Source organism: Cololabis saira, chromosome 2, assembly GCF_033807715.1.
Source record: "Cololabis saira isolate AMF1-May2022 chromosome 2, fColSai1.1, whole genome shotgun sequence".
Classification (NCBI taxonomy): domain Eukaryota; kingdom Metazoa; phylum Chordata; class Actinopteri; order Beloniformes; family Belonidae; genus Cololabis; species Cololabis saira.
This window is the reverse complement of record NC_084588.1, coordinates 44,993,676-45,020,239: the sequence shown is the minus strand read 5'-3', so window position 1 is coordinate 45,020,239 and position 26,564 is coordinate 44,993,676. Positions and strand designations below refer to the sequence as shown.

The 26,564-nt window shown below is 39.5% G+C and overlaps 1 protein-coding gene across 2 annotated transcripts in view; it reads left to right on the top strand.

Moving 5' to 3' along the window:
* The window catches only part of LOC133464384 (protein unc-13 homolog C), a 149,747-nt gene extending 131,343 nt beyond the window's left edge, over positions 1-18,404 (top strand). For both annotated transcript variants that reach the window (XM_061746318.1, XM_061746309.1), the window contains exons 27-31: positions 2,263-2,343; positions 8,155-8,302; positions 11,751-11,843; positions 14,770-14,929; positions 16,770-18,404. In XM_061746318.1, the coding sequence (XP_061602302.1) occupies positions 2,263-2,343; positions 8,155-8,302; positions 11,751-11,843; positions 14,770-14,929; positions 16,770-17,055 (768 nt within the window). In that variant the 3' untranslated portion in view covers positions 17,056-18,404. The remainder of the gene's footprint in view (positions 1-2,262; positions 2,344-8,154; positions 8,303-11,750; positions 11,844-14,769; positions 14,930-16,769) is intronic.
* Positions 18,405-26,564: the final 8,160 nt, after the last annotated feature.

Below are 26,564 nucleotides of genomic sequence, written 5' to 3'. Positions count from 1 at the left end.
ATGTTATATGGTCAGATGAAACCAAAATAGAACTTTTTGGTAGAAACACAACTTGTTGGGTTTGTAGCAGAAAGAAAGCTGAGTTGCATCCAAAGAACACCTACTGTGAAGCATGGCGGTGGAAACATCATGCTTTGGGGCTTTTCTGGATTCTTTTTTTTTCCATTATATCTCTCATAGCTAGGGATGGGAATCGAGAACCGGTTCTTGTTGAGAACCGGTTCCCAGTGTTTCAATTCCTTGGAATCGTTTGCCTTATCAAACGATTCCCTTATCGATTCCAGTGGGTGCGAATGACGTCACCAAACACGTTGCGCAACGTGCGCATTCACGCCCAGCAGAAAAACACGGGGACAAACCGGCAAAAACGCTCGAAAGTTTGGTTTCATTTTACCAAAAAGGATGACAACAGGGCGACAATACTTGCAATGTGGACATTTTAACAAAGGGGGGGAAACTGTTAGGACTCGGCAGGCTGATGCGCTGGGAGCGCGGAGTCAGCCGGCGTGTGGTAAGGCTGGTCTATGGTTCTGCGTTACACCAATGCAGAGCCTACAGTGTATGGTACGCGGCGACACGCACCGTATGGCGCGCGTCCCCGCGTACCCTGTGCCGTAGGCTCTGCGTCGATTTAACGCAGAACCATAATTCATGCTTTAGAAGAGCTGCGCTCTCGGACACGAGGACGTGCCGGGCACTCCTGACACAGCTGCAGCTCTTCAGCTCATCTATGGAAGAAGTTAAAGAGCATCTACCACTAGCTTCTCCTTTCATCAAGGCAGGGAAGAGTTTGACCCAGGCCAGAATAGATGAATGTCACCAAGCAATGACTAAGTTTGTGATGTTGAACATGTTACTGGACACAAAATGTAAGTGCCACAAAATAATTTGTTGTATTTAGTTAATTTCTTCAGAAGAATATTTATCTTATATTAAATACATATTTTATATTACAAATAATTTTGTGGGGACCCCCTGGCACCATCGAGGAGCCCAAGGCTGGGGGCGTCTTAAGACGTCACTTATTTTTTTGTTCAAAGATATAAAACAAAGTTGATACTAAAATTGTTTGTTCTCCTTTTTTCCAAATGAGAATCAATAAAGAATTGAATCGTTAAGCAGAATCGAAAATTGAATTGGAATCGGAAAAATCTTATCAATTCCCATCCCTACTCATAGCTGTGATGAAAATGACATGCCTCTTATCTTTTTAAGTGGGAGAACTTGCACAACTGGTGTCTGACTAAATACGTTTTTGCCCCACTGTACAGTATATGTGTGCTGAACTACTTTAATGATCAGGTTTTCCAACATCCACAAAGCCCATCCTCCTCTCTGGGCAGCACTTGTCTGCTTGAGAAATGACGCCACAGGAGGTTTGCTGTTCGTCTCAGCTTTTTCCTCAAGACTTTATAGAGAGTGAAACCATTTTTGTTTAAAGAAACACAGCTGTTGGTTTCTGAGTGATATTATTTCTCTTTCATTCATTAATTTCCCATACCCTCTCCATCCTGCGCTGGGTTGCAAAATAATATTATCATTCATGAGGAGGATACTATATGAGCAGTCAGTGTAAATGAAAAATCTATCCAACTCGTATATCTATTTTCCAAACAGTAAGCACGGCGTCTGCTGGGATGGGAGTGGTGCGAAATCCAGGAGACCTGAGTTTGTTACACCGCATCTAAGAACAGATATTGATTTAAAGCATTTTTCCTGGGCTCTCTTTAAATGTATTTTGATCTGTTTGTGTTTGTAAATGCATTTGATGTGATGTTCGGCGTGTCCGTGCTTCACCTGAGGGCTGGGATCTGCACCTTGAGAGTACGGGTTTTGATTTAATGTTAGCATCCGCGCCAAGCTCATGCAGAACTTTAAGGGCTGTCAAGACAAACAAAACAAAACCAGACATTTAGCTTGTTGATCCCCAAGTTTCATAAAAGATTCATTGTATTTTGGCTGGGATATGTAAGGGGAGCACCTGGGAAATAAAATGGTGCCAGAGGTTATTTACTGAAATCAATTTACAGATCAGGAAAGTTCCAATTAGAATTGGCAAAAAAACTAAAAAAATGTTATGATGGAAAAATAGGTTTTCTCTGCACTGATGTGAAGTCTATCCTTCGGTGGTTTAAATGGTCTGCATCTTCAGGGCCAGAGCTCACCCGCAGGTGTTACCTTCATGCCAGTGAAACATGTGAACGTGAACTCTGACACTGTTCTGCTTGTTAGCGTTGGTCTCTCTGTGTGCTGCCCCTGCAGGAGCATGTCACTCGAGAGGAAGCCAGGAGTCTGACCCCACGCCAGTGTGCTGCCATGGACCTCGTGCTTCCTACTATCAAGGTAAGTTTTGTGTTGGCTGTAAAATTGTCCATATAAGATCAGTGACTACGTTTACATGCAGTCAAAATTTGGGTTATTGCTAATATTCTGGTTATTGAAACATTCGGAATATTAAGTTTACATGGTAATTAATCATTCCTGATATCTGGATCAAACCAGTGACGCACGGAGAACGTGATGACGCAATTCCCGTCATTTCCGCTTCTTCTTCCTGTATCCAAATTCAAAACAAATGCTGCTTCGCGCAACTTGTCGCTCACCTTCTTGTAAATCTCGCTATCCCTGTACTTTCTACCGTCTACAAATGCCAAAAATGTTCATATCCTTCATTACATTTATGAAGTGATTAGTCTCCTCCTCACTCCAAAAGTGTTGCGTGGTCTTGTGTTTCTCCGTGTTTATAAGAACTTCCTTGTGAATAGAGCATGCACAGAAAACAAATTCCTGTTCCGTTTGATGGGGATATTCCGTTTGGCGTTTATGTGACCAAATATTCGGGTTTTAAAAGGAGTAACCCAGGGGTCATATTCGGGTTTTTAAAAACCGGAATATGAGCAAATTTGGGTTATTCAAAGGGGTTATTGGTGTTTACATGGCCGTGCAAATTCGGGTTATTGCCAATATTCGGGTTTTAAAAGGGTTATTGACTGCCTGTAAACGCAGTCACTGCCACGACCCTTTAAAGAAGCAGCTCAGACTTCCTCGGCACAGGAGAGCAATAAAAATGACTTAATTGTGCAGAATTTCAATCAAAGACACACTTCTCTGGGATTCTGTTAACAGCCAGCCACACACCAAACACGCCCAAAACATTCTTGGCCGTGAAGGAGCGGCGAGCACCATTAGATTTTAGCGACATTTCACAATTTTATCCAACAGAAATGTGACAGTTTGAAGCTCCAGCCTCTGCTCTAGACGGGCAGGAGGAAAGTTATGATGGGAAAACTAATTAATTTTGCCGTCTCTGTGGAAACCACCTGCAGGTTTACATCAATCAAGTCAATGGAACAGTTTAATCATTATTCAAATGAGAACAGAACATCTCCGTTAAATTAAGATGAATCTGCAAAACAGATGCAGACATGTGACACGGAGGATTGTAAAATCTGTATTATGTCAATAATTAGTCTAAAAATGGCCCAAATCCATTGAAATTAAACCAAACTATACTAATTACCTCAAATAATGGTCTTATACCTCCACAGGTGGATATCATTGTCTTTAATAGAGCCAAACACGTCCAGAGAAAAGACACATTTTCCTTCAAATTGCCACCACAAACAAAATATGACCCATTTTTGCTCTTTCAAAATACGTATATGAATGCATTTAGAGATTATACCACTGATATGTTTCCCGTTGACTGAACTGTGAACCTTTGAAATCTAATGGATAGGATAATGGGCAGAGTCCAAATGTGACAGATTGGTCCATTTCACAAATTCCTCATAATGCTTCATTTATCCTTTTATCTGAAATCTGACCTAAAAGGGACAGCCGAAGAAGTCTGGTTCAGATCTCTCATAAAATGTGCCTTGGATGTATACGATAAAATGATACAAGTACACGGATGCACTCCATTTCAGAAAAGATGTCATGTTTTTACCTATATTTCATCTGTTTGAATTTGTTTTACTACTGTCAGACGGGAATTATCAGTCATAGAAATATTTCAAAGATGTGTTGAAGTGCTAATAAAAGGAGAACTCCCTCATAGGGCTGTTCGATTAATCGATTTTAAATCGTAATCGCGATTATGTAATTAGAACGATGTTAAAACGTGAAACTCGTAAAATCGATTTTTCACTTTTTTTATTTTTTTATTTTTATTTTTTTTAATTGTAAATATAACTTACTGTATGTTTGCAAGTGCTGATTTGCTGATTTTTTTTTCAGAGATAAAACTTTATATTTTATTATATTTTTTAAAACTTTTTTTCAAATTATTTTACAGAGTTTTGCACTTTATTCATTCATTTTGGGGCAAATGTTCAATAAAAAAACAGCATATTTGAAATCATTTCTTTGCCTTTTGTCAATTCACAAAATAATCGTAATCGTAATCGAAAATCGGATTTTGAGAGAAAAAAATCGAGATTTTATTTTTGGGCAAAATCGAACAGCCCTACTCCCTCACACGGTTCACCACAAGATGTAATGTACCACAAAAAAACATTAAGAAACAAGAAAAGAGGAATTGAAGGATACAACATACAGATGGATATAAGAGAGAACAGAAGGCAAATAAGAGAGGTAAGAGTACAGCAAAGAGGACGAGGAGATGTGTCAGAGATGTTTGTCCTGAGGGTGTTGCCATAGGCACGGTGTTATTTTAATTATCCAGGTTCACTGGTCTTTTTTCTTTTCTTTTCATTTTCTTTTTCTTTTTTCTCTTTGCCAGAAGGAGTCATGCTTGCGTTGCTGGCCCCTCTGAAAGTGTGAACGTGTTGTTAAGGCAACACTTAGCTTGAAAGTGAACCTTTTTTATATCAGTCACAAAGCCGTCATGTCATTATAACATAGTATTTTTAAGCTTGAATAAACATCAGCAGCGATACATCGGTTTGAAATGGCCCTCAATAAAACGAGGCACTAAGTGCTGAAAGGCACTTTCTGTGTGAGTGCTGTAAATAATGATACTCTTGATCAATTACCTGCTGTTCTGTTAAAAAAAAACATTTAATGGGCGAGCAAAACCATAATATGATTAAAAAAATAAATAAAAGATCCTTCCCTCGCTTTGATAAGCAATAACCAGATGTAGGTTAATGCCAAACATCTGCTTGTAGGCTGGGCTGCCGTTGCCTGGCCAAGTTTATTAATTATTTTCCTTTTAAATAGAAAGAATAAATCAGGTACTTCTGACCGCTGTTGGAGAAGAAACTGCCTCTGGATGCCATGCATATGTTGTGTGTGTATTAGGGCTGCCAAATAGCATGTTAACGCAAATTCTGTTTAATTCTGTCACAAGACCTACTGGTTTTCTGAAGAGCAGTTCTGAAGCCTCTTTTTCTAACAAATTGTAAACTATGAAAAACGTCAGAGGACCTGCGATGCTGCTGGCGGATGTTTACAGCAGAATATCCAAACTCACACGTTGCGCCGGTGGCAAAATCAGAGATTATCCCTGCGTTGAGCCGATGCTGGGTTAGTATAAACATGTGATGACGGCTTGCCATTGGCTGAGCTACCTGTCAATCAAAAGGCTACACCTCATTATGTAAATCATTTTATTTCTTTATATGAATTCACCTGATCACTTTAAAAATATTAGCCCCCTCAGGGTTGTCATGGATGTGAAATTAAACAATACAAACCAAAGCGATTTTGGCTGTAAAAATGATTATTAAAAGTACAATGTGTCAGAATTACTCAGATCAGCATCAGTCGCTGCTTGTTGGACTAAAGTTTGCCCTCGCCGGACTTTCAGGAGTTGTTCAAACCATATAATAATACAACCACAGCTATTCTTTTAAAGCAAGGATAAGTCTATGCTCCTGAATTATTTTAATTTGAGAAATATCTACAGTATATAAGGTTAACAGAACATTTTAAAAAACTATTTGCGGGATTTACTAAGATTAATCAAAGTCAAAGTAGCTTTATTGTCAATTCTTCACATGTCAAGACATACAAGGAATCGAGAGGACGTTTCCCACTTCCCTCGGTGAAACATATAAAGTCTGCAGACACAACAGATAGACAAGACATTTCCTAAAAAGTTTGCATAAATACAACATTTACTAGTACTAAGATGGTAGTGCAAAAAGCAATTTTTATAAAAAAAGAAACAGTCTTTAGGGTGTATTTGGACATTGACAGTGCAAGTATTGATCAGGAGTAGCAGCATACGTTTCTGTATAAGTTAGGTTATTGTAGTGCAAAAAGGCCATTTTGTAAAGGCAGCAGAAAAGTCCTGAATGTTCATAGAGGGGAGGGGGCTTAATCGCAAGTTAGCTATGACCGTCTTCCGATTAATTGTTTGAAAAATATTCATCTTGTTAGTTTTAAATGATGGCTCTTGAACGCTCCTGTATGGGTTGTGGCGTAAAGCCAGCCCTGTTGCAATTGGTCCGGTTAATTCTGTACCTGTAGAAACGGCTGGGAACCAGAGGGGTACTAGATCCATTTCTTGAGAGAAAATCTTCCCCGAGTGAGCCTGACGGGCTGGCCAGGCTCGGCCCGTCCCCCACTGCTGCTGATATTCACATGCACCTCTCTTCCTCATTTCCTGACTAACCCTGTTTACAAAGACACAAATATTCAATCCACATCAGCCACATATAGAAATGATTCTCATTTTCATGCATCATAGCATACATTCTTTTATTATTCTACATTATAGTCGCATTATGACGATTAAACTTCCTGTTGAATATATGTATTTTATTAAAAGAAGTACAGCTCTATCATCATGTACAATCAGCTTAATCTTGTTTGTGACAGAAGGCATGAACGGATGATTTTGAGTTATATTCATTGCCTGCTGTGGGCTATTTTGTCGTACAGATTTCCTTTGAGTGTGTCTGATTTTATTGTCGTCCTCCACCTGTGACTCATCCCTGCACATTGGATTATGGTTCAAGAGGGGAACCTGTCGTTCATAGAGAAAACAATGCCTCCTACTGTGTTGAATCTCCTCCGAGTAATGACCTGACACCAGTCAAAAGATATTTGCAAACACCTTCTCCAGTAGGGCGTCGCTCTCCGTCTGAGGAAAATGCTGTAACCAGGATGCAATCTGCCACCTGCCGGGAACATATCTGCCCACTGGATTTTCACGTGCATTGCCTGGAAAGCCATGAGATTAGCCTGTATGAGATTTTTTTTAAAGGAGCATGAGGCAAGATTAAGAAATGAGACTCATTAGCGCCACGACGACCGTCGGGGTTCCTGCAGCCAACAGCGAAGCCGGCACGGGAGCGCGTGTGTAATCTCATGTGATTTTCAAATCAAGCTCTAAATATGACTTACAATGTTATCTTACCTGGTCAGTAGGAAATGAGCCATGTCAGCATCCTTTTTCAGTCCCAATTCAAGTTGAAGCTGCCTCCATGACTCAAACGCGTATCCAATGTTTACTCGTGCGCTGCCGAGAACGTGCATGCAGCGTCATTTGACGTCACATCCGCAGGACAGCGCGGGAAATTCCGGCCCGGAATTGCAGCGCATTTTGCAGCACACAGCCTGTTCAAGGCAACGGAGAGATACGCTAGAGGGCTCATTGTTTTTGGTTTGGAACGCTTTATCTGACATTATTACTAGAAAACTTAAAACGTATACGAATTTTTTTCATAAATCCTGCCTCATGCTCCTTTAACCTAAATCATGCAAATGGCCTCTACCAACAAACTAAACACGAACCTCTAGTCGTGCAGTAAAAAGCATGCTGCACAAGTGCCTGAAAGGGTTTTGACATTGACTTTTCAGAAACACTTCCTTACTTTTGTCTGAGGCCACCTGCAAACCTTCCACTCATAGGAGTGTTGACAGCATTCGCAAAGAAGCAAAGCCTTATCTCTTATGTCAGGCTTCCAGGCACACATGCACATTAACCATTCAGGCGGAAGGTTGGTGTTCAAATGCATCGTAATTACCACCAGAAGCAGATATTACCGCTGTCGTCTGACTTCTAGCTTTTAAAATGCATACTGTTCACACGAAATAAACCTCGTTATATATCAGCCAACTGGAAAGTAGCTTTTCTGGGCGAACTTGAAAAAAGATTTAATTCCTGGATTGTTTTTGAAAGTGTGGCATCTTCCCTGAAGAGACTAATCTAATGAGCGGGTCTGTCATCTTTTATTGTAGCAATACTTCCATGCGGGAGGAAATGGGCTGAAGAAAACCTTCCTGGAGAAGAGCCCTGATATGAAGTCCCTCAAGTATGCTCTCAGCCTTTACACTCAACCTACAGATGCCTTGATCAAGAAATATATATGCACCCAAACTTCTCAAGGTAAGAACTCCGCCGGAGTCAGGCTCAGTTGGGTTTCAAATGGGAGAGGAGTCATTACGGCTTAACCACTTCGGGATTCAGACGCTGACAAATGTCGGTTTAAGAGCTGTTTTTTAAGAGTGTCCCAGGTGAGTAGGCTCAGTCTCAATGTAAACCTCTTTAAAAGCCCCGAGAAAGTGCCGAGGTAACCATAAAATGGAGAGGATAGCTTTTCATTGTCGGGCAGCAAAATTGAGGCACTCCTCTACGACACCAGATTATTCACTTTTGTATAAACCCTCCTGATGCCTTAGTGGGAGCTTTGTTGCTGCTGTAATAGATTTTAACACGTCTGCAGCCTTTATTTCAGTTCCTTCCTTTTCAGTTTATTGGAAATGTCCACTGCCATTTAGCAATGATCGAAAATTATGAGTTCGGCCCCGACTTGTTTCATCCCATCATTCTCAGCTGCAGCCACATTATAGTCTATGTCATATTATTATACAGTTATTTTCATGCACCCGCCCACGAGTTATGTGTGGCGACTTTAACACCATCTGCTTGAGGAGCTTAATTGTTCTTATACTGTTTTCCCGCTCCGCCCACCCCCTAGAAATACATAAAACGCTATCACGGCCAACGTAAAAGTGTAGATCTATGAATTCTACTCTGCTCTCATTCGCTACGTCGTCACTTATTCACTTTCATGTGTCGTCTCAGTCATCTGTCTCTATATGGAGCCCCTTTTTCCTCCAATCACTCTCTTTAACAAGGAAGCAATAGCCTACGGTGTCCAAAGAGGCCACCAGAGGGAATTCAGCCCAGCGGGGCGTTGAAGCTCCTTCTCTCCTCGGCGTGCTCAGCCTAGCAGAACGCTGCAGAGGCAGGCGGCAGGAAAGCAGAAGAGCCGAAGGAGAAAACTCGTCAGCCAGGCAGCCGGCAGGCCAACCAGCCATGCCGCGTTCGCTGACTGGCAGATGGGCAGATGCACAGTGTTTTCTCTGTGTGCTATTTTGAGATTTGCTCTGGGTTTTTTTTTACTTCCTCCCCCTGCTCTACATCTCTCATCCCGAACCCAATCCCCAATTTCACACCATGTTGTCGCTCTTTTATTAAAGTTGGATGAACGTCACATCTATAAATGGAAGTGGTGAGGTTCTTGGTGTGCTGTAGGTCAGTAAACACTGAGGAGATGAGCTGATGGTCGGCATTGGCGCACTGGACACTGTTTTATTCATCGCACACTCTGCTCTGGCGGAGACATATTTAGGCCGCCGATTGCACTGGTTGGTCCCGCCAAGTGTGCTCTCAGAAGCCTTCATGTGTGTGTGTGTTAGGAAGTGGGCTAATGTAGTATAGCGGCTTTATGCATCAGTGGAAATACATTTTCATTCAGTCATTTAACTTGAATGAGCCGCAGCTTCTTGCTAGTAAAGAAGTCTGCCGCTGATTAGGGCTGTTCGCTTAATCAATTTTAAATCGTAATCGCGATTATGTAATTAGAACGATGTTAAAACGTGAAAATCGTAAAATCGATTTTTCACTTTTTTTTTTTTTTATTTTTTTTTTTATTTTTTATTTTTTTTTTACCTTGTCTGCACACATATTAATGTTTGATTGATGAAAATACCTCTTTTATAGCTCTTTAGTGTAGGAGGGGGCGTTGTAACATGCCACCGGGCATCCCTCAAGCCAGATGCAGTAGACCGGCTCGTGTTCCTTGCAAAAAACTTGCAAATGTGAATAGCAAATGTAATGACTGACATTACACACCTCTACCTCCTTCATGGGTTGCATTATTATTTAGCATGCAAAGACCCAGTTTAGTTTAATTAGAAAATGTCTTGTTTTATTTAATTGGAAATATAACTTACTGTATGTTTGCAAGTGCTGATTTGCTGATTTTTTTTTTCAGAGATAAAACTTTATATTTTATTATATTTTTTAAAACTTTTTTTCAACTTATTTTACAGAGTTTTGCACTTTATTCATTCATTTTTGGTTTAATAAGAGCAAAGTTTGTACTTAAAGCCCAATGGGGCAAATGTTCAATAAAAAAAACAGCATATTTGAAATCAATTCTTTGCCTTTTGTCAATTCACAAAATAATCGTAATCGTAATCGAAAATCGGATTTTGAGAGAAAAAAATCAAGATTTTATTTTTGGGCAAAATCGAACAGCACTACCGCTGATGAATGACTTACTGCAAGCTAAGGGTAGTATGTGGTTTAAAAGTTGAACAAAATGTAGTTAATTGGAGAGTAGGTCAGCAGCAATTAATGCCAACAACTCACCTTCCTTATCTCTTAGCTCTTTATTAGCATTTTTCTCACTTAATCTTCTGACCCCGCCCACTGCAACAGTCCCTGCATCTGCCTCAGCTCTCCTTTATCTTCAATGTGAATCCCTTTATCTCGGTCTGGCTCGGCTCCTGTCTTCCCCCTCTGCCCATTTAAAGTAGCTGTGCACACGCCGCACATCTTCATTTATTTATGTATCTGGGATCCATCAGAAAAACATGCAAAATCTATTAACCTGTAACGTTATATCAGACGCTGAGTGAAGTAAGTGTGCGGTGGCGTCGCGCTGTCGATCGCCCGCAGGTTGAGGACTCGGGATGTGCAGCGGTCGTGTGTTTTTTTGCCCTCCACCAGCCACTCAGGGGCATCATTACAATAAATCTCAAGGCTTGTTTCTTCATTACGGGCTATAATGGGCACCGCCTGCTTGGCAGATATAGATTAGCTATCGGATCAACATGCCTTTTCATCAGCCACGCCGGCACTCGCCTTCCAGTGTCGAACATCTGTTTGTCCCGGGCCGGCTGAAATACGAGAGCAGGGGCTCCCCGCATCGGGCAAAGGGAGACATGGTCAGCAATCCTCTTTAATAGTTTGTTGTGGTGAGATTAAACTGTCGCGGTGACGTCACTGTGTACGGTGCACCGCCTCCTTTATTTTCATGTTTGTGTTCACCTGCAGCTGGCAGGTTGTTTTTCACAAGAGTTGCGTGCATACAGTCATATCCAGAGCCTTATTTTGGATAATTACAGTATGTAGAACATTATTAATTCAGTGCATCCCTTTTTAGCGGCCTTCAAACCAGGCGGAGCATGTCTTGTTTCTTTTTTCCTTTTTTGTTTTTTTGCTCTTGTTCTTGTTTTGCCTCCAGTTAAAGCAAAACCTGGCTCCACCTGCTACATGGCAGCCGTGGACATCCGATCACATTTACCGCCCTGCTTCTTAGCTTTGGTATTTTTGTTTTTGACAGAGGGCTGTTTATACATAGCTTTCCACAGAAAAAATAAAAAAGCTACGCCCACAGGTTTGGATTGTTTCCTTGCATCCTCTCTCTCTCTCTCTCTTTCTGCTTCTCTCTTTGGCATCCTCTCCGCCTCTGTGGCGCTCTTTTCTAATTTTCATTATCCCCCTCTCCAATTCTCCTGTTGCTGTTTTGGTATGTATCCAGCTCAGTCATCCAATGGAACAGTGGGGGAGGCGTCAATGCAAGTGAATCTCATCTCTCACCCTGGCACAGGAGAGCACAAAGTCAGCGTGAAGGGTGAGCTTTTTCCTATACTCAGACTTTCTTTTAGTCAGTGCTGTCCAAATGTATTATCACCTGCAAACCTGAGACCTTTTGGGTTGCTGGGACCCATAGCCGTTTTGTATACAGGACTGTTTCAGAAAATTAGAATATTGTGATAAAGTTCTTTATTTTCGGTAATGCAATTAAAAAAACAAAAATGTCATACATTCTGGATTCATTACAAATCAACTGAAATATTGCAAGCCTTTTATTATTTTACTATTGCTGATTATGGCTTACAGTTTAAGATTAAGATTCCCAGAATATTCAAATTTTTTGAGATAGGATATTTGAGTTTTCTTAAACTGTAAACCATAATCAGCAATATTAAAATAATAGAAGGCTTGCAACATTTCAGTTGATTTGTAATGAATCCAGAATGTATGACATTTTTGCTTTACAGAAAATAAAGGACAATATTCTAATTTTCTGAGACAGTCCTGTATTACAGAGTAATAGTACAGAGGATGCCAGTACAGAGGATGCCATATTTGCCGTATATATCGTATCAGAAAGCTAGAATAGCAGCGTGTATTTTAGACGGCTGCATCTGAATGACTGTTAGATGGACCGAAGCAACATTTGAGCAACAAATCCCGATGACTTTGACGATCCCATCACTTCTCCTCTGAAGCTGCCAGTGTCTCGTCAGTTCAACTGGATGTGTCGCTGTGAAATGAGGCACACAGATATTGAAAAAAAAACCTCTTAACATTCAAATTTTAACTACTTACAGTTCACCTTAAATAACACAGAACACATAAGGCATGATCTTTGCAGTGTGATGCCACAAATCAGGAATCAGGCAAGCCTGAGGGAGTTAGGGGTTTTCTTTAATTGATCAGTGTCTTTTGACCGCTTTTCCAAATCTCTGATCAGGAATTGCTTTTACACTTGAGGGACATTTTAATATTAGAAAGCTTGTTGCCCAAACCTCAGTAGGAGACAATTATCTGCACTTTAATTTCTTGTCATTTTGATTACTTGAATGGGCTTTTAATTAGTCTCAGCAAGAAAAGCTCTCGATCAGCTTCAGACTGCGAGCTTGTTGCAGAACAGCTCCTGACTGACGATAACTGCAGATTATGCAGTTATGTTGTGAACTCATTTTAAAATTATTTTAAAATGTCGGTGCTTACTTTAAAAGGCCTTGCATGGTCAGACCTCTCTAACATGTTTCACACGTGTTACTCCTCTACTCCTCTGCTCCTCAAAACCTCGGATTATCAGAGGTTTTCAGCGTTTCTCTACACCACATTTAAAAGCTTTTCAAAGTTGCACCTCGCTTGATGAATGTAGTACTTTATTCTTCAGGGCAGCTTCACTTGTTCCTGAAGGAGCTACTGTAATTACTAAGTAGCAAACATTTGTGTGTTGTCATGGTAACACAACTAACGCCTGGTACGATCTCACAGACATCTACCTACATGTCACCTGATGCAGCTCCTGTTTGCAGCACTACACATTCATCAACCAAATATGCTGAGACAGGATTTTATGAAGAAGATTCTAACTTTTATAAGATTACCAAGGAATCCATATCCAAGGAAAGGCAATTTTCTTCCTTGTCTAGATAGGCAAAACACCTCCTTTGCTGTAACCCAAATTGATCTGAACAGCCACTCAGCAATAACTATAATGATATTTATCAAGCCTCCTCTGAGCAGCAGCATCACAGCTGCCAAGCAGCTTTAATCAGTGACCGCGGCAACAAGACAATATGATTGGCGATCAGGTTACTATGACAATCATGCCCGTATGTTTTCTTTAAAAGGGAAGTCTATTATTACAGGATTTAGAGCTCGACCATTGAGACAGAGAGAGAGAGAGAGAGAGAGAACTGCACTTTGGTTGCTTTTCCTTTAGACAGATGTGAAATATTTGTTAAAAAGAAGAGAAAATATGTCATTGAGATATAAAATACAATCCAGAATGCCCTTCAGACCACCCATTGATTGACAGGTGCCAGAGGTGTCAAAAGTATTCACATTCATTACTCAGGTAAAAGTATAGATACTAGAGTTTAAAAATACTCCTGTAGAATTTGAAGTATCAACTCAAGTTTTTTACTCAAGTAAAAGTATAAAAGTACTGGTTTCAAAACTACTTAAAGTATAAAATTAAAAGTAATGTAAGGGGGAAAAAGCCATTAAGGACAAAAGCCATTGAAAATGAATGAATCTTAGTATAATGCAAATATATTAAAGAACCATATATGTGTGCTATTGAGCATTACCATGTGTTTCAGAGAGCAGGAGATATGATGACTAGTTGCCTATAAGTATTGTAATGGTGCAAAAAGTAAAACTTCAGAGGCATGTTATCATTTATCCTAACATTTATTGGAATGTACATCCAAGTTTAGTTGCAGGAATCTGAGGGAACGGATGTAAGAACAAAACTGGACAAGAACATCTGAAACAACCACAACCAAATTCACTCTATCCGGATGGAGCAATTTAACTGGATAGTTTTTTTTAAAGGCCGAAATGAAATAGAGTAACAAGGCTGTTTTTAAAATGTAAGGAGTAAAAAGTACAGATAATTGCTTGAAAATGTAAGGAGTAAAAGTAAAAAGTCGTCCGAAAAATAATTACTCCAGTGAAGTATAGATAACCAAAATTTCTACTTAAGTAAGGTAACGAAGTATTTGTACTTTGTTACTTGACACCTTTGACAGGCGCTAGGACACTAGGAAGTTTGTTACAGAAAACTACGGTAATACAGTTGCTGAATGATTTAATATTGCATTCATTTAGCCAGTTATCAGAGACATTGTTTGTAAAAATAAAACGACAAAAAATATATTTCAGCATCAGCAATAAGGTTTATAAAGACTCTGCTTTATTTTACTTTTTTTTTTGGTCATTAAGCTAATTAATTCCTCTGCATTTTACAGTGGTTGAAGTGAACAACCTCAACTGGCAGACCAACGCCATGTTCCGGCCATTTGTTGAGGTCAACGCCGTCGGTCCACACTTAACCGACAAGAAGCGCAAATTCAGCACCAAGACCAAGAATAACAACTGGTCACCAAAGTACAACGAAACATTCCAGTAGTGAGTATCCGGTGTCCTTTTAGCGAGAGAGCTGACGGGAAGAGGGAGCGAAAATTTGGAAGTTTTTGTTTGTGAGAACGCTAAAATTCACCCCAATACTGAAAAGAAAAACACAGCAATAATTCAGCATGCTTTGGAAACAGCACGTTTAGCTTTATAAGCAGTAGAATAAGAGAAAAGGAAGCAACTCCCTCATCAATTCTGTGATTAAAAAGCCAAGTCTGCCAAGCAGAGCCACGTGAACAAATGCAGCAACTGCAAGATATTGTTAAGTTGCCGGGGATAATTACGAATCAGCCCCAAAAACGTCTGGCGGAGAATAATGGCTCGTTTGATAGAGACATTTACTTCACTCGCAAAAACATGAATGAATTGTCTCATCGCGGTAATGCATACAATGAGGCTTTTCACTGAGGGAATGTCATCAAGCCGAACTCATTTACTGACAGGTATATTCAGCTGCAAACAAAGCCCGGTGTCAAGGTCCCAAAAGAAATGGATGTGCTCTCGAACAAAAGTGCTAGGAGACTCAAAGGAGCCTTTAGGCTCTTCATTTGGCTTATGCAACGGAAAAGTGCATCAAAGACTACGCTAGTCAAGTGGTTTACAGCGTATTTGACAGAATCTGCTGCCGTTTTTTTTTTTTTTTTACCCTACATATAGGCCCAATCCCAATACACCCCCTACTTTTCTTCACTAGCCCTCCCTCACTTCCACTACCCCTAAAAAAGAAGGGACAGATTTTAGGGCACTTAAAATCTTCCCAAGGGCCTGTCCCAATACTCCCACTACTCCTACTTTCAGCACCACCCCTAAAATCAGGAAGCTGAGAGCCAAAAGCTGTTTTAATTTCAGCTGTAGCGCTGTTAATATGCCACTTTATTAAGTTTTAATATTTTTTCAGGCGTAAAAGTAACCATTAAGATCCCCAACCTGTGCTCAGTTTATCCAAATAACGCCTGTTAAGAAATTTGATCCAATGTTTTCGGTGATGATGAGACCGGGGCGCAGCAGCAGCAGCAGCAGCTCATGTACAGACGTGATCGCCAGCTCAGCCTGCGCCGTCTTCCCGGGGAGAAACCTGCAGCTCTGTGGAGAATTACCGCTTGCCGAAATGAAATCATTTAGGAAGATAAATGTTGGTTTAATACATGAAATCTAACAGTTGTAGCTACGCCTACAAAAAATTTCGGGATTTCTGCCTGCCGGCTCCGGAGCTGATTTATGGTTCCACGTTAAATCGATGCAGAGCCTACGGCGCGCGCGGCGCCGCGTAACCTACGTCGTAGGCTCTGCGTTGGAGTAACGCGGAACCATAAATCAGCCTTTATTCTGGCGAGGTTGCACCAATGGGAAAAAAAGTGATTATGTACATTCACTGAGTGATTATTATGAAAGTAAAATATATATTTCTCGCTAGAAATGTAATCAAAACGCATTTTTATGCAGAAACTAACTCAAAATATTGATTTTATTCACTAAAAAATAAGAAATGTCCGCCATGTTTTTTTTTTATTCAGTCCGCAAATGACGACGAAAAGCATTCTGGGAAAAATTTTCTGGCCCTAGTTCACCTAGGGTGCATCGGAAATCCTTACGTCCGTAGGGAGAGATTCATAGCAACTACACTACTTTGTCACTACCCCTAGGTGGAAAGAGGAATTGGGACACCCCTACCCTCACGGGAACGCACAAAATTTAGTTTAGGGATGAAAACGAGGGGTAGTGGGAGTATTGGGACAGGGCCTGAATCTTTTCTGTCTTGCTGGTTACTTCAGCACTAGCGTTTGAGGCTAATAGCGCTGCTCGAACTGATCCCTCCGTGTCGTTCTTCTCCCAGCGTTCTGAGCAACGAACACGGCCCAGAAGCCTACGAGCTGCACATCTCAGTGAAAGACTACTGCTTCGCCCGCGAGGACCGCGTCATCGGCATGTCGGTCATCCAGCTCCGAGAGCTGGCGGACAAGGGCAGCTGCTCGGCCTGCTACCCGCTGGTGAAGAGCATCTCCATGGACGAAACGGGCCTCACCATCACCAGGATACTCTCCCAAAGGACCCACGACGAAGTGGCCAAAGAGTTTGTGCGTCTCAAGACGGACACGCGTTCGGCGGAGGAAGTGTCATAATGTGGAGCAAAAAAAATGCAGTATTGAGTCTGTCGTCGTCAGTCAGAGACAGAGAGCAAGCGATGGGGGAAGATTGAGCTGTAGCAACAGTTGTTAGTTTGGGATAAACGCTGGGAACAGCATCAGAATCAGATTGTCCAAAGATGAGCAAAGGAGGCCCGGACATGGCGAGGCAGCAAGAGTGAGAGAGAGAGAGAGTTGTGTTTGTTTGTTTGTTTGTTTTTGTGCATGTGCGTAAAACATCTGTTGGAATGTTCATTTTAAAACTACAGTATGTACAAGTGTTTACTTACCGTATGCTTACTATTAAGTACTATATTCTACGAGTTATGTTAATGAGACATGATACCTTTTGTACAACATTTAGTCTTTTTGAACAGAGATTTGTTCCAATGAAGTGCCAAACCAGTGAAAAAAAAAGAAAAAGAACAACATCAACGTATATGAATTATGGTGAAGTTAGTATGTTGAAATCTGCTCGATTATTTTGTCCGGTGTTAGTCATTTTCTGACTGTGTGGCGTTTTGATTGTTGCAAAGTCGTTCATTTTGCACCCTCGTTTTTTGGCTTCATGTTCTTCCACACGGCACTGTTGTGCATGTCCTCTTCTCGGTCATGTCTCTCCCTCGGTTCCTCAGTGACCGCTGAGCAGGCTCCTGTCCCCCTTGCCTTCAAACACTTTGTATTTTAAGTCAACCTGAAAACAGACCATGTTTTTTTAAACGGCGATGACTGCTATGTAAACCTTCATAGGTGTTTGTAATTTTATAACCATTAAACAATGACAACAGCCTCCAGTGCTAAAAGTCTTAGCAGAAAGGGTGGAAATGTTCTCTTTTTCTTAGTTTTTTTGTTTTTTTTTTAATCCTTATTCTGTTTTTTAATTATTAGCTTCCAGCCTTTCTGAACGACCACTGTGAACATGAGCTATGGAAGGTAAGCTTACATAACATTGCTGACAGTTTTGACTATATTTTTAGTTCATATTTTACCCGTACTCCCTTTGTTCCTCAGAAACTGCCAAAGTTGCATCAGACATTTGTACTGTCATATATATATATATATATATATATATATATATATATATATATAGTTGATATGGTGGTACCTTTAGATTTTATCTGTTTTAATTTCCTGCGAAGCTGTTATGAAAGTTGCACATGTTAATTTATACATTCACACTTCTGTCACTGAAATTATTTTTCTTCATAAAGGAAAGAGTCTAACATTTGGTAAATATGCAACATTCCTATGTATTGCACTGATGGCGAATTGTATGTCATGTAAATATATTTAGTGAGATATTGTACAAAAGTCTACTTTTCTTCTATGTGCATAAAGTATGTGCAAATGTGTTAAAACATCCGAGTCGTTTTAAGCAATTGCCCACGAAGGTTCCCCTTGAAACGAAGTGGATTTACAATCCGAGGTGTGTTGAAATCTGTGAAGATTTCCATGGATACGCAGCAGAGGGTTCAACTCTATCGACTGATTTGGTGACTTTTTATACCATTCTTCATTTTTTACAAGATGGGTGCATCTTCTTTATTGGGAGAGGGATCTTTTCTTTCGATGAAGTCAAAAGAAAAATGCTCACATTATTATATTTGAGAATAATATGGAGGCATACATTAATGCAAGGAAAAAAATAATTAATCGTGAGAAATGAATGATTCAAAAAATTTGGGGAACCCTATTTCTTCACACTTGCAACAGCTTTCTGTACAAAAGCTTTGCAGCAGTGACTCAAAAGCTACTTTAATAGTACACTCAGTTTTATAGGCTATAAATTAGTCTATTTTTTATTTTTTTTTTCAAAAAAGGTTTAAGGAATTGTTCTATTTTTTTAATCCAAGAAACATTTAGAGTTTGAAGAAACTGCCACGAGTTGGGCCTCATTCAGCAGAGAAGCCTAAAATGATCCGAGTGAGGCGATGACACGGCCACGTTTCACTAGTGTGGACCTGTGGCCGTTTACTGCAGTGTGCTGAGCTTGGCCCAACTAATCCATTTGCTTGTTTTTTCTATACTAATGCAATCATAAAGTTACAATATTGGTGTCACCATCTCCACATATTTACCTCTGAATACACCAACTCTTCCTGACACTGTTTGTTTTTTATGTTTTATTGTTATTACTCGTCCACAATGGCCCAATATGCTGCTGATCAATTTGGTATAGGCTTATAAGGATGTTTTTATTGGTGCAAAAGGTTAATAGCTGCTATCATGGCAGCGCTATCATCACTGTTAGTCTCAGTCAGAAGTGAGCCCGACTGCTGGGGTAATGATCACAGCATTAGGAAGATTGGTTTAGGCACCATTAAACATTCTTTTTTATTTAATTTTTTTTAACTTTTTCTCTAGGTTGTAATCTTGGGTTTATTTTTTTTCTTCTTCTGTTATTTAAGAATCTATTACTTAATCTGTAGATATTGATGTTCGGTATCGGTCCATCAGTGAGCAAAAACCAACAACCTTGAAATGGCTACAACGTAAAACAAGGGGCAGTTCAGACGGTAAAAGTAGAGTTCTCTGGGACTCCTGCGGAGCTGCAGCCGGTCTTACATGTGGCTCGATGACAGGTCTACGGCTGGAATCCTGTGGGAGTTGAACTGTTGAAAGAGAGATGACTGGGACCCATTCCTGGTACAAGTACTGAGAGTGTTATTTGTACACATCTTGCTGCTGGCACTTGTTTCAAAGTGAAAAACATGAGGTGAGCTTTTTCCAAATTCAACTCAGAGACCAGGAGGTGCTGAAGTTGTGACTGGCTGTGATTTGACTAGACGGTAGGGATGGGTGGTATGGACTAAAAAATGTATTACGATAATTTCTGGCATTTATCCCGATAACGATAAAAATGACGATAAAAAAATACCAATTCAACTCCACTTTTTCAACTATAAATTGATCTCGCTCTCAGATCCACCATGTTTGTTACACAAAAACGTCATCAACGGGAATTTTTCTTTCTTTCTTTCTTTCTTTCTTTCTTTCTTTCTTTCTTTCTTTCTTTCTTTCTTTCTTTCTTTCTTTCTTTCTTTCTTTCTGGCTCATTTCTTTCTTTCTGGCTCATTTTCTTCCTTCCTTCCTTCCTTCCTTCCTTCCTTCCTTCCTTCCTTCCTTCCTTCCTTCCTTCATAAATCAGCTATACACAAAAACATCATCAACGGGAATTTATCGTTTTTACCGCGATATGACAAATTCTTACCGTGGGGAATTTTTTTGACGGTATATCTTTAACGGTAAAATATCGCCTATTCCTACTAGACGGAAAGGTGCCGTGCTTACAGACCGTCCCGTTCTGGGAATCATCCAGTCAAAAAGAAGCGGGAACTCAATCCTAAAACAACTTTTCCTGAAGACTATTTCAAGAGCACAGTTATTGTTTTGAGTTTGTTTTTCTTTTTTTTATTTAACTTTGATCACTAAAGCAGACTGTTGCAGAGATCGCCCCTGAATTACACCCCATCAGTTTCCACTGGTGCTTCCCAGGCTGCAAAATGCCCCAATGTTCTTTCAACTGGGACTGACAAAATGTTAGCGACACAAATGCCACATAATAAAAAAAAAAAAAGTAAAAAGCGCCCGTTATTCTTAGTAATAATCTTTCACAAGTTTCTTATCCACCTCCTTGACAGAATTCTCCATTAAAAAACGTATCTTTTGGCAAAAATAAAAACGGCTACAGATCCGCCCATATAAATACCTCACCAGAGACTTTAATAGTCAAAACACTTTATTTTTTTCTCGTAATTCATGATGTGTGAGATGAAGTATTTTCATATCGGTTATGCTCTATAAACTGCTAATATCTTCACACCCACGAGGAGTTTTTCACCTCTGCGGGAGAACGTAACCTTACAACATTAAGCCATTTTATGGATTTTCAGCTGCGGTGTGCTATTCAAAACTGCAAATATCCCTTTAGTTTTCACCTATTTCAGAGACCCAGACAGCATTATCTTCATATTGTACTTCAGATGCTGATAAAGTCTGACCACAGACCGGCCTGCTGCCTCAAGCCCACTGCCCCGTCTAATCACCTGGAACCAAATCATGAGCGGCTCGGATAAAGTCATTTCATCTGTCACTGTCTCTTTTTTGTCTTCTCTTAACAGCTGGAATTCATCTCTGAGTAAAAAACTGAACAAAAAAAGAGGGCAATCTATACAGAGTATGAATAAATATGAATAGAATGAGACTGAAGTTATGAATGTTTTAAGGAAGAACGGGGCATGAGGGCGATAGTTTTAAACCTTAGACTGAATACTTCCCGTTCGTGTGTGTGTGTGTGTGTGTGTGTGTGTGTGTGTGTGTGTGTGTGTGTGTGTGTGTGTGTGTGTGTGTGTGTGTGTGTGTGTGTGTCATTAGGAGATACAAACACTTACACTCATCCATCTCGTTACCTTAAGCATGATTCTGAATGCATCATTAAAGGCCGCCTGTAATTTTAGTCATTTTTAATTTACTGTAACTACACCAGAGCTGAGCTGTGCAGGGTGGACTATATTTTTAAAAGGGGTAGGGTTAGGGTTATGGCTTACACTTGTATAGCGCTTTCCAGCTGTACTCCTACAGCCCCAAAGTTAACATCATTAGGTTAACATAATCTGTACACAAATTAAATGTAGGTTCCAGTATATTGGCTTATCCATTTCACTTATCCATATCACTGGCACAAAAGATAATTCCTTATTATGTGACTCAGAAATCAGACATTTATCACCTGCCTTTACTCCTGATGCAACATAAAGAATGAAGGAAACTTTATTGTTCTTTTCTCATTTGTTTTAGCTTTCATAATTACATTCTTTTCAGGGTTGAAACAGGATATTAGTAATAATACGCAGTAGTTTGAACAGATTAACTGTTGTTAATCAGCACTACAGGTAGATAACACACACACACACACATATACCGGTGTGTTTATATATATATATATATATATATATATATATATATATATATATATATATATATATATATATATATATATATATATATATATATATATATATATATACATACAGGACTGTCTCAGAAAATGAGAATATTGCGATAAAGTTCTTTATTTTCTGTAATGCAATTAAAAAAACTAAAATGTCATACATTCTGGATTCATTACAAATCAACTGAAATATTGCAAGCCTTTTATTTTATCATTGCTGATTATGGTTTACAGTTTAAGATTAAGATTCCCAGAATATTCTAATTTTTTGAGATAGGATATTTGAGTTTTCTTAAGCTGTAAGCCATGATCAGCAATATTAAAATAATAAAAGGCTTGCAATATTTCAGTTGATTTTTAATGAATTCAGAATGTATGACATTTTTGCATTACAGAAAATAAAGGACTTTATCACAATATTCTAATTTTCTGAGACAGTCCTGTATAAAAGCCTATAATGATAGCAGGTCACATATCAGTTAACAGGTTCCAAATAAAGTCACATTTCTGAGTCAACACTACATTTGAATCACTTTTTAGTTTTCTCCATCATTAAATTACAAAAGAAAATCTAAAAAAGGAAAAGTCACACACCTTTGCATCCACCTGAAGGTATGTATAATTGTTTTTTCTCTGAGTCAAGGATGTGCCAGCGGCATCAGTTTGTCTTCTCATTGTACAAACTGAGAAAGAGTATGCAAAGAGAAAAAAAAACATAGACCAAGGAGCTAAATCCACCAGAGGCAAGAGAACATTGACTACGTTTACATGCAGTCAAAATTCGGGTTATTGCTAATATTCCGGTTACTGAATCATTCAGAATATTCCGTTTACATGGTAATTAATCCTTCGGGATATCTCGATCAAACCAGCGACGCACGGAGAACAACATGACGCAATTCCCGTCATTTCCGCTTCTTCTTCCTGTATCCAAATTCAAAACAAATGCTGCTTCGCACAACTTTTCACTCACCTTCTTGTAAATCTCGCTATCCCCGTACTTTCTACCGTCTACAAATGCCAAAATGTTCATATCCTTCATTACATTTATGAATCTCTTCCTCACTCCAAAAGTGTGGCGTGGTCTTGAGTTTCTCCGTGTTTATAAGAACTTCCTGGACTCAAAAGACCAGGATTCCTTGCGAACAGAGCATGTGCAGAAAATTAAATTCCTGTTCCGTTTGATGGGGATATTCCGTTAGGCGTTTACATGACCCAATATTCGGGTTTTAAAAGGAGTAACCCAGGGGTCATATTGGGGTTTTTAAAAACCCGAATATGAGCAAATTCGGGTTATTCAAAGGGGTTATTGTTGTTTACATGGCCGTGCAAATTCGGGTTATTGACAATATTCAGGTTTTAAAAGGGTTATTGACTGCATGTAAACGCAATCAGTATCTCTCCCTTTTTCACCCCCCCAGAAGGTAGAGAAACAGTGGAAAACACCAAACTGACTCATCCTCCAGAAGCGCTGCCAAGATGCAAAATCACATTGACTCGCACAACCTTGACCTCTCATTTGCATCCCGTCAACTCCCCCGGGAATGTTCTGGTCATCGTCTGCAGCACATAGCAGAGGACAAACTGACAATGGTGGACAAACTATGATCTTTGAGGATGTCTCTGATCATGTAATTTACGGTAAGATGACAGCTTTGTTTTCGGACTAAATCACTAAAAATAAATCCCAGGTGCCAACTAATTGAGCATGCGACAGCAAGATAAAACGACGATGACGCTCAACAAGAGGAGGATGCGTTATCTAGAAGTTATGGGCCACGGGATCATGCCCATCTGTGTGATAATGTAATGCAACCAGCTGTTACATATGAGTAACAGCCTGACAGGCATGAAGCGTCCTATACCTGGACGTCTGTGTCCTTCAAAGCACAGGGCCTTTTATTTGTCAGGAGAAGATTGATGGAGCTCTCCTTGTAGGAAACGTTTTCCTCTGGCAGCCTGCACTTCGTTTCAGAATAACCAGAAGATCCAAATTGGGGGACCTTTAACCTTTTGGGTCCAATGTGTGCTAATAGGCAGAGGTGTCAAGTAACAAAGTACAAATACTTCGTTACCTTACTTAAGTAGAAATTTTGGTTATCTATACTTCACTGGAGTAATTATTTTCAGACGACTTTTTACTTTTACTCCTTACATTTTCACACAATTATCTGTACTTTTTACTCCTTACATTTTAAAAACAGCCTCGTTACTCTATTTCATTTCGGCCTTTAAAAAAAAACTATCCAGTTAAATTGCTCCATCCGGATAGAGTGAATTTGGTTGTGGTTGTTTCAGATGTTCTTGTCCAGTTTTGTTCTTACATCCGTTCCCTCAGATTCCTGCAACTAAACTTGGATGTACATTCCAATAAAGGTTAGGATAAATGATAACATGCCTCTGAAGTTTGACTTTTTGCACCATTACAATACTTATAGGCAACTAGTCATCATATCTCCTGCTCTCTGAAACACATGTTAATGCTCAATAGTACACATATATGGTTCTTTAGTATATTTGCATTATACTAAGATGCATTCATTTTCAATGGCTTTTGTCCTTAATGGCTTTTTCCCCCTTACATTACTTTTACTTTTATACTTTAAGTAGTTTTGAAACCAGTTCTTTTATACTTTTACTTGAGTAAAAAACTTGAGTTGATACTTCAACTTCTACAGGAGTATTTTTAAACTCTAGTATCTATACTTCTACCTGAGTAATGAATGTGAATACTTTTGACACCTCTGCTAATAGGACTGAAATACTGTAGTTTTCACAACATGGTTGTATAAACCTGATGCCAGAATAACCTCAATCCAGGTCTATGTAGTATAAAATGAATCCAGCGGGTTTCCTGTGAGACATATCACATTGCCTACCAATAATGTCATACTTTAGTTCTTCAAAATCAAATGAGGTGAATAAAGGAAGTGATAGTTAACTGGAAAATGGAAGTCAGTGAGTTCTCAATAAATATTAAAAGATTTATCAGCTTGGTTTGCATGATGACATCTAATTATATTTTTTTCTTTTACTTGGGGCATGCATATTTGAGCTTATATAAAAATTTTATTATTTTGATTAGACTATTTCCAGCATTTTAGTCATCTCCCTGGAGAGCAGCACTTAAGTGTCTTTCATCATTAGCTTTTGGAGCTTCTGGAGTCGGCAGAAGTTCACAGAGCTGTCCGTTTTTTTTTTTTTTGGTAAAGTTTAATTACCAGTAAATCATTCTATAAATGAAAAACTAGCATGTGCTTAAACTCATCTAACTGACTTATTAGGCTACTAATACCATAGCTTCTTTCTCTATTACAAATTAAAAAAAGTTTGTTGAAAAGTTTGCAGCTTTTTAACATCCATTAAATATAGCCTATAAAGAAAAACATGAGCAGGTTAACCAGAGCAGGATCTAGAGGTGACTGTATTTGTCCCATTCAGAAAAAGTGCTTTTGGGCAGTCAGCGTTTTCATACCGAGCATCTCATACATGGAACACAGTACCAAATGTCATACGAGACACACCCACCCTCACCTCCTTCATTAAACACTTAAAGGAGCATGAGGCTGGATTTATGAAAAAAAATTGTATATGTTTTAATTTTTCTTGTAATAATGTCAGATGAAGCGTTCCAAACCAAAAAGAATGATCCCTCTAGCGTATCTCTCCGTTGCCTTGAACAGGCTGTGTGCTGCAAAATGTGCTGCAATTCCGGGCCGGAATTTCCCGCGCTGTCCTGCGGATGTGACGTCACATGACGCTGCATGCGCGTTCTCCCCGTTCTCCCGTGCCGGCTTCACTGTTGGCTGCAGTACCCCCGACGGCCGTCGTGGTGAAGGGTGGCGCTAGAGAGTCTCATTTCTTAAAAGGAGCCTCATGCTCCTTTAAGAACAAGCTTCTAGAGAATCAAGTCTGCACTCATATTACATCTTAGTGTATTTTATTGTATGTTTGATCTTATATCTTAGTGTATTTTATTGTGTTTTCTTCTATAGTGTATTTATTAGTGTATTTTACTGCTGTGTGTCATAATTTATTGGACTGTATGTAATGTATGTGTGTCTGGAACCTTCTTTTACATCAACCTGCCCCAGGGACTAAAGATGCAAATTAGCCACTGGCTATAATCTAGCATATTTACATGAAAATGTTATTAATATGTACTGTCCCTGGTTCTTTTCCTTTAAAAATAAAATACAAATACAAAATACAAACATCAAACACATTTGTTTTACCAATGTGGACACATTTTTTGGTACCCTTCCATTAAATGATGAATAATAAATAACAAAAAATTGAGGAATGAAAGTCACTGCGTGTACCCCTGACGGCCTTTGGGCGCAAACTCCAAAACATCGCTGCCTCTTAAAGATTCAAATCCAAAAAAGTTCCATTTTCACAGGCAATACTAAGAAAACATATTTTTTCTTTGTGTTAGTTATAGTTAGCTCCCTGCACATTGACCAGTGCATTGTGAGTCCCCTGGGTAATAACTCTGTAATTAAACACGATACCTCTTTACATAACAGCAGGTGACATCATCCTGGCGGCGTTC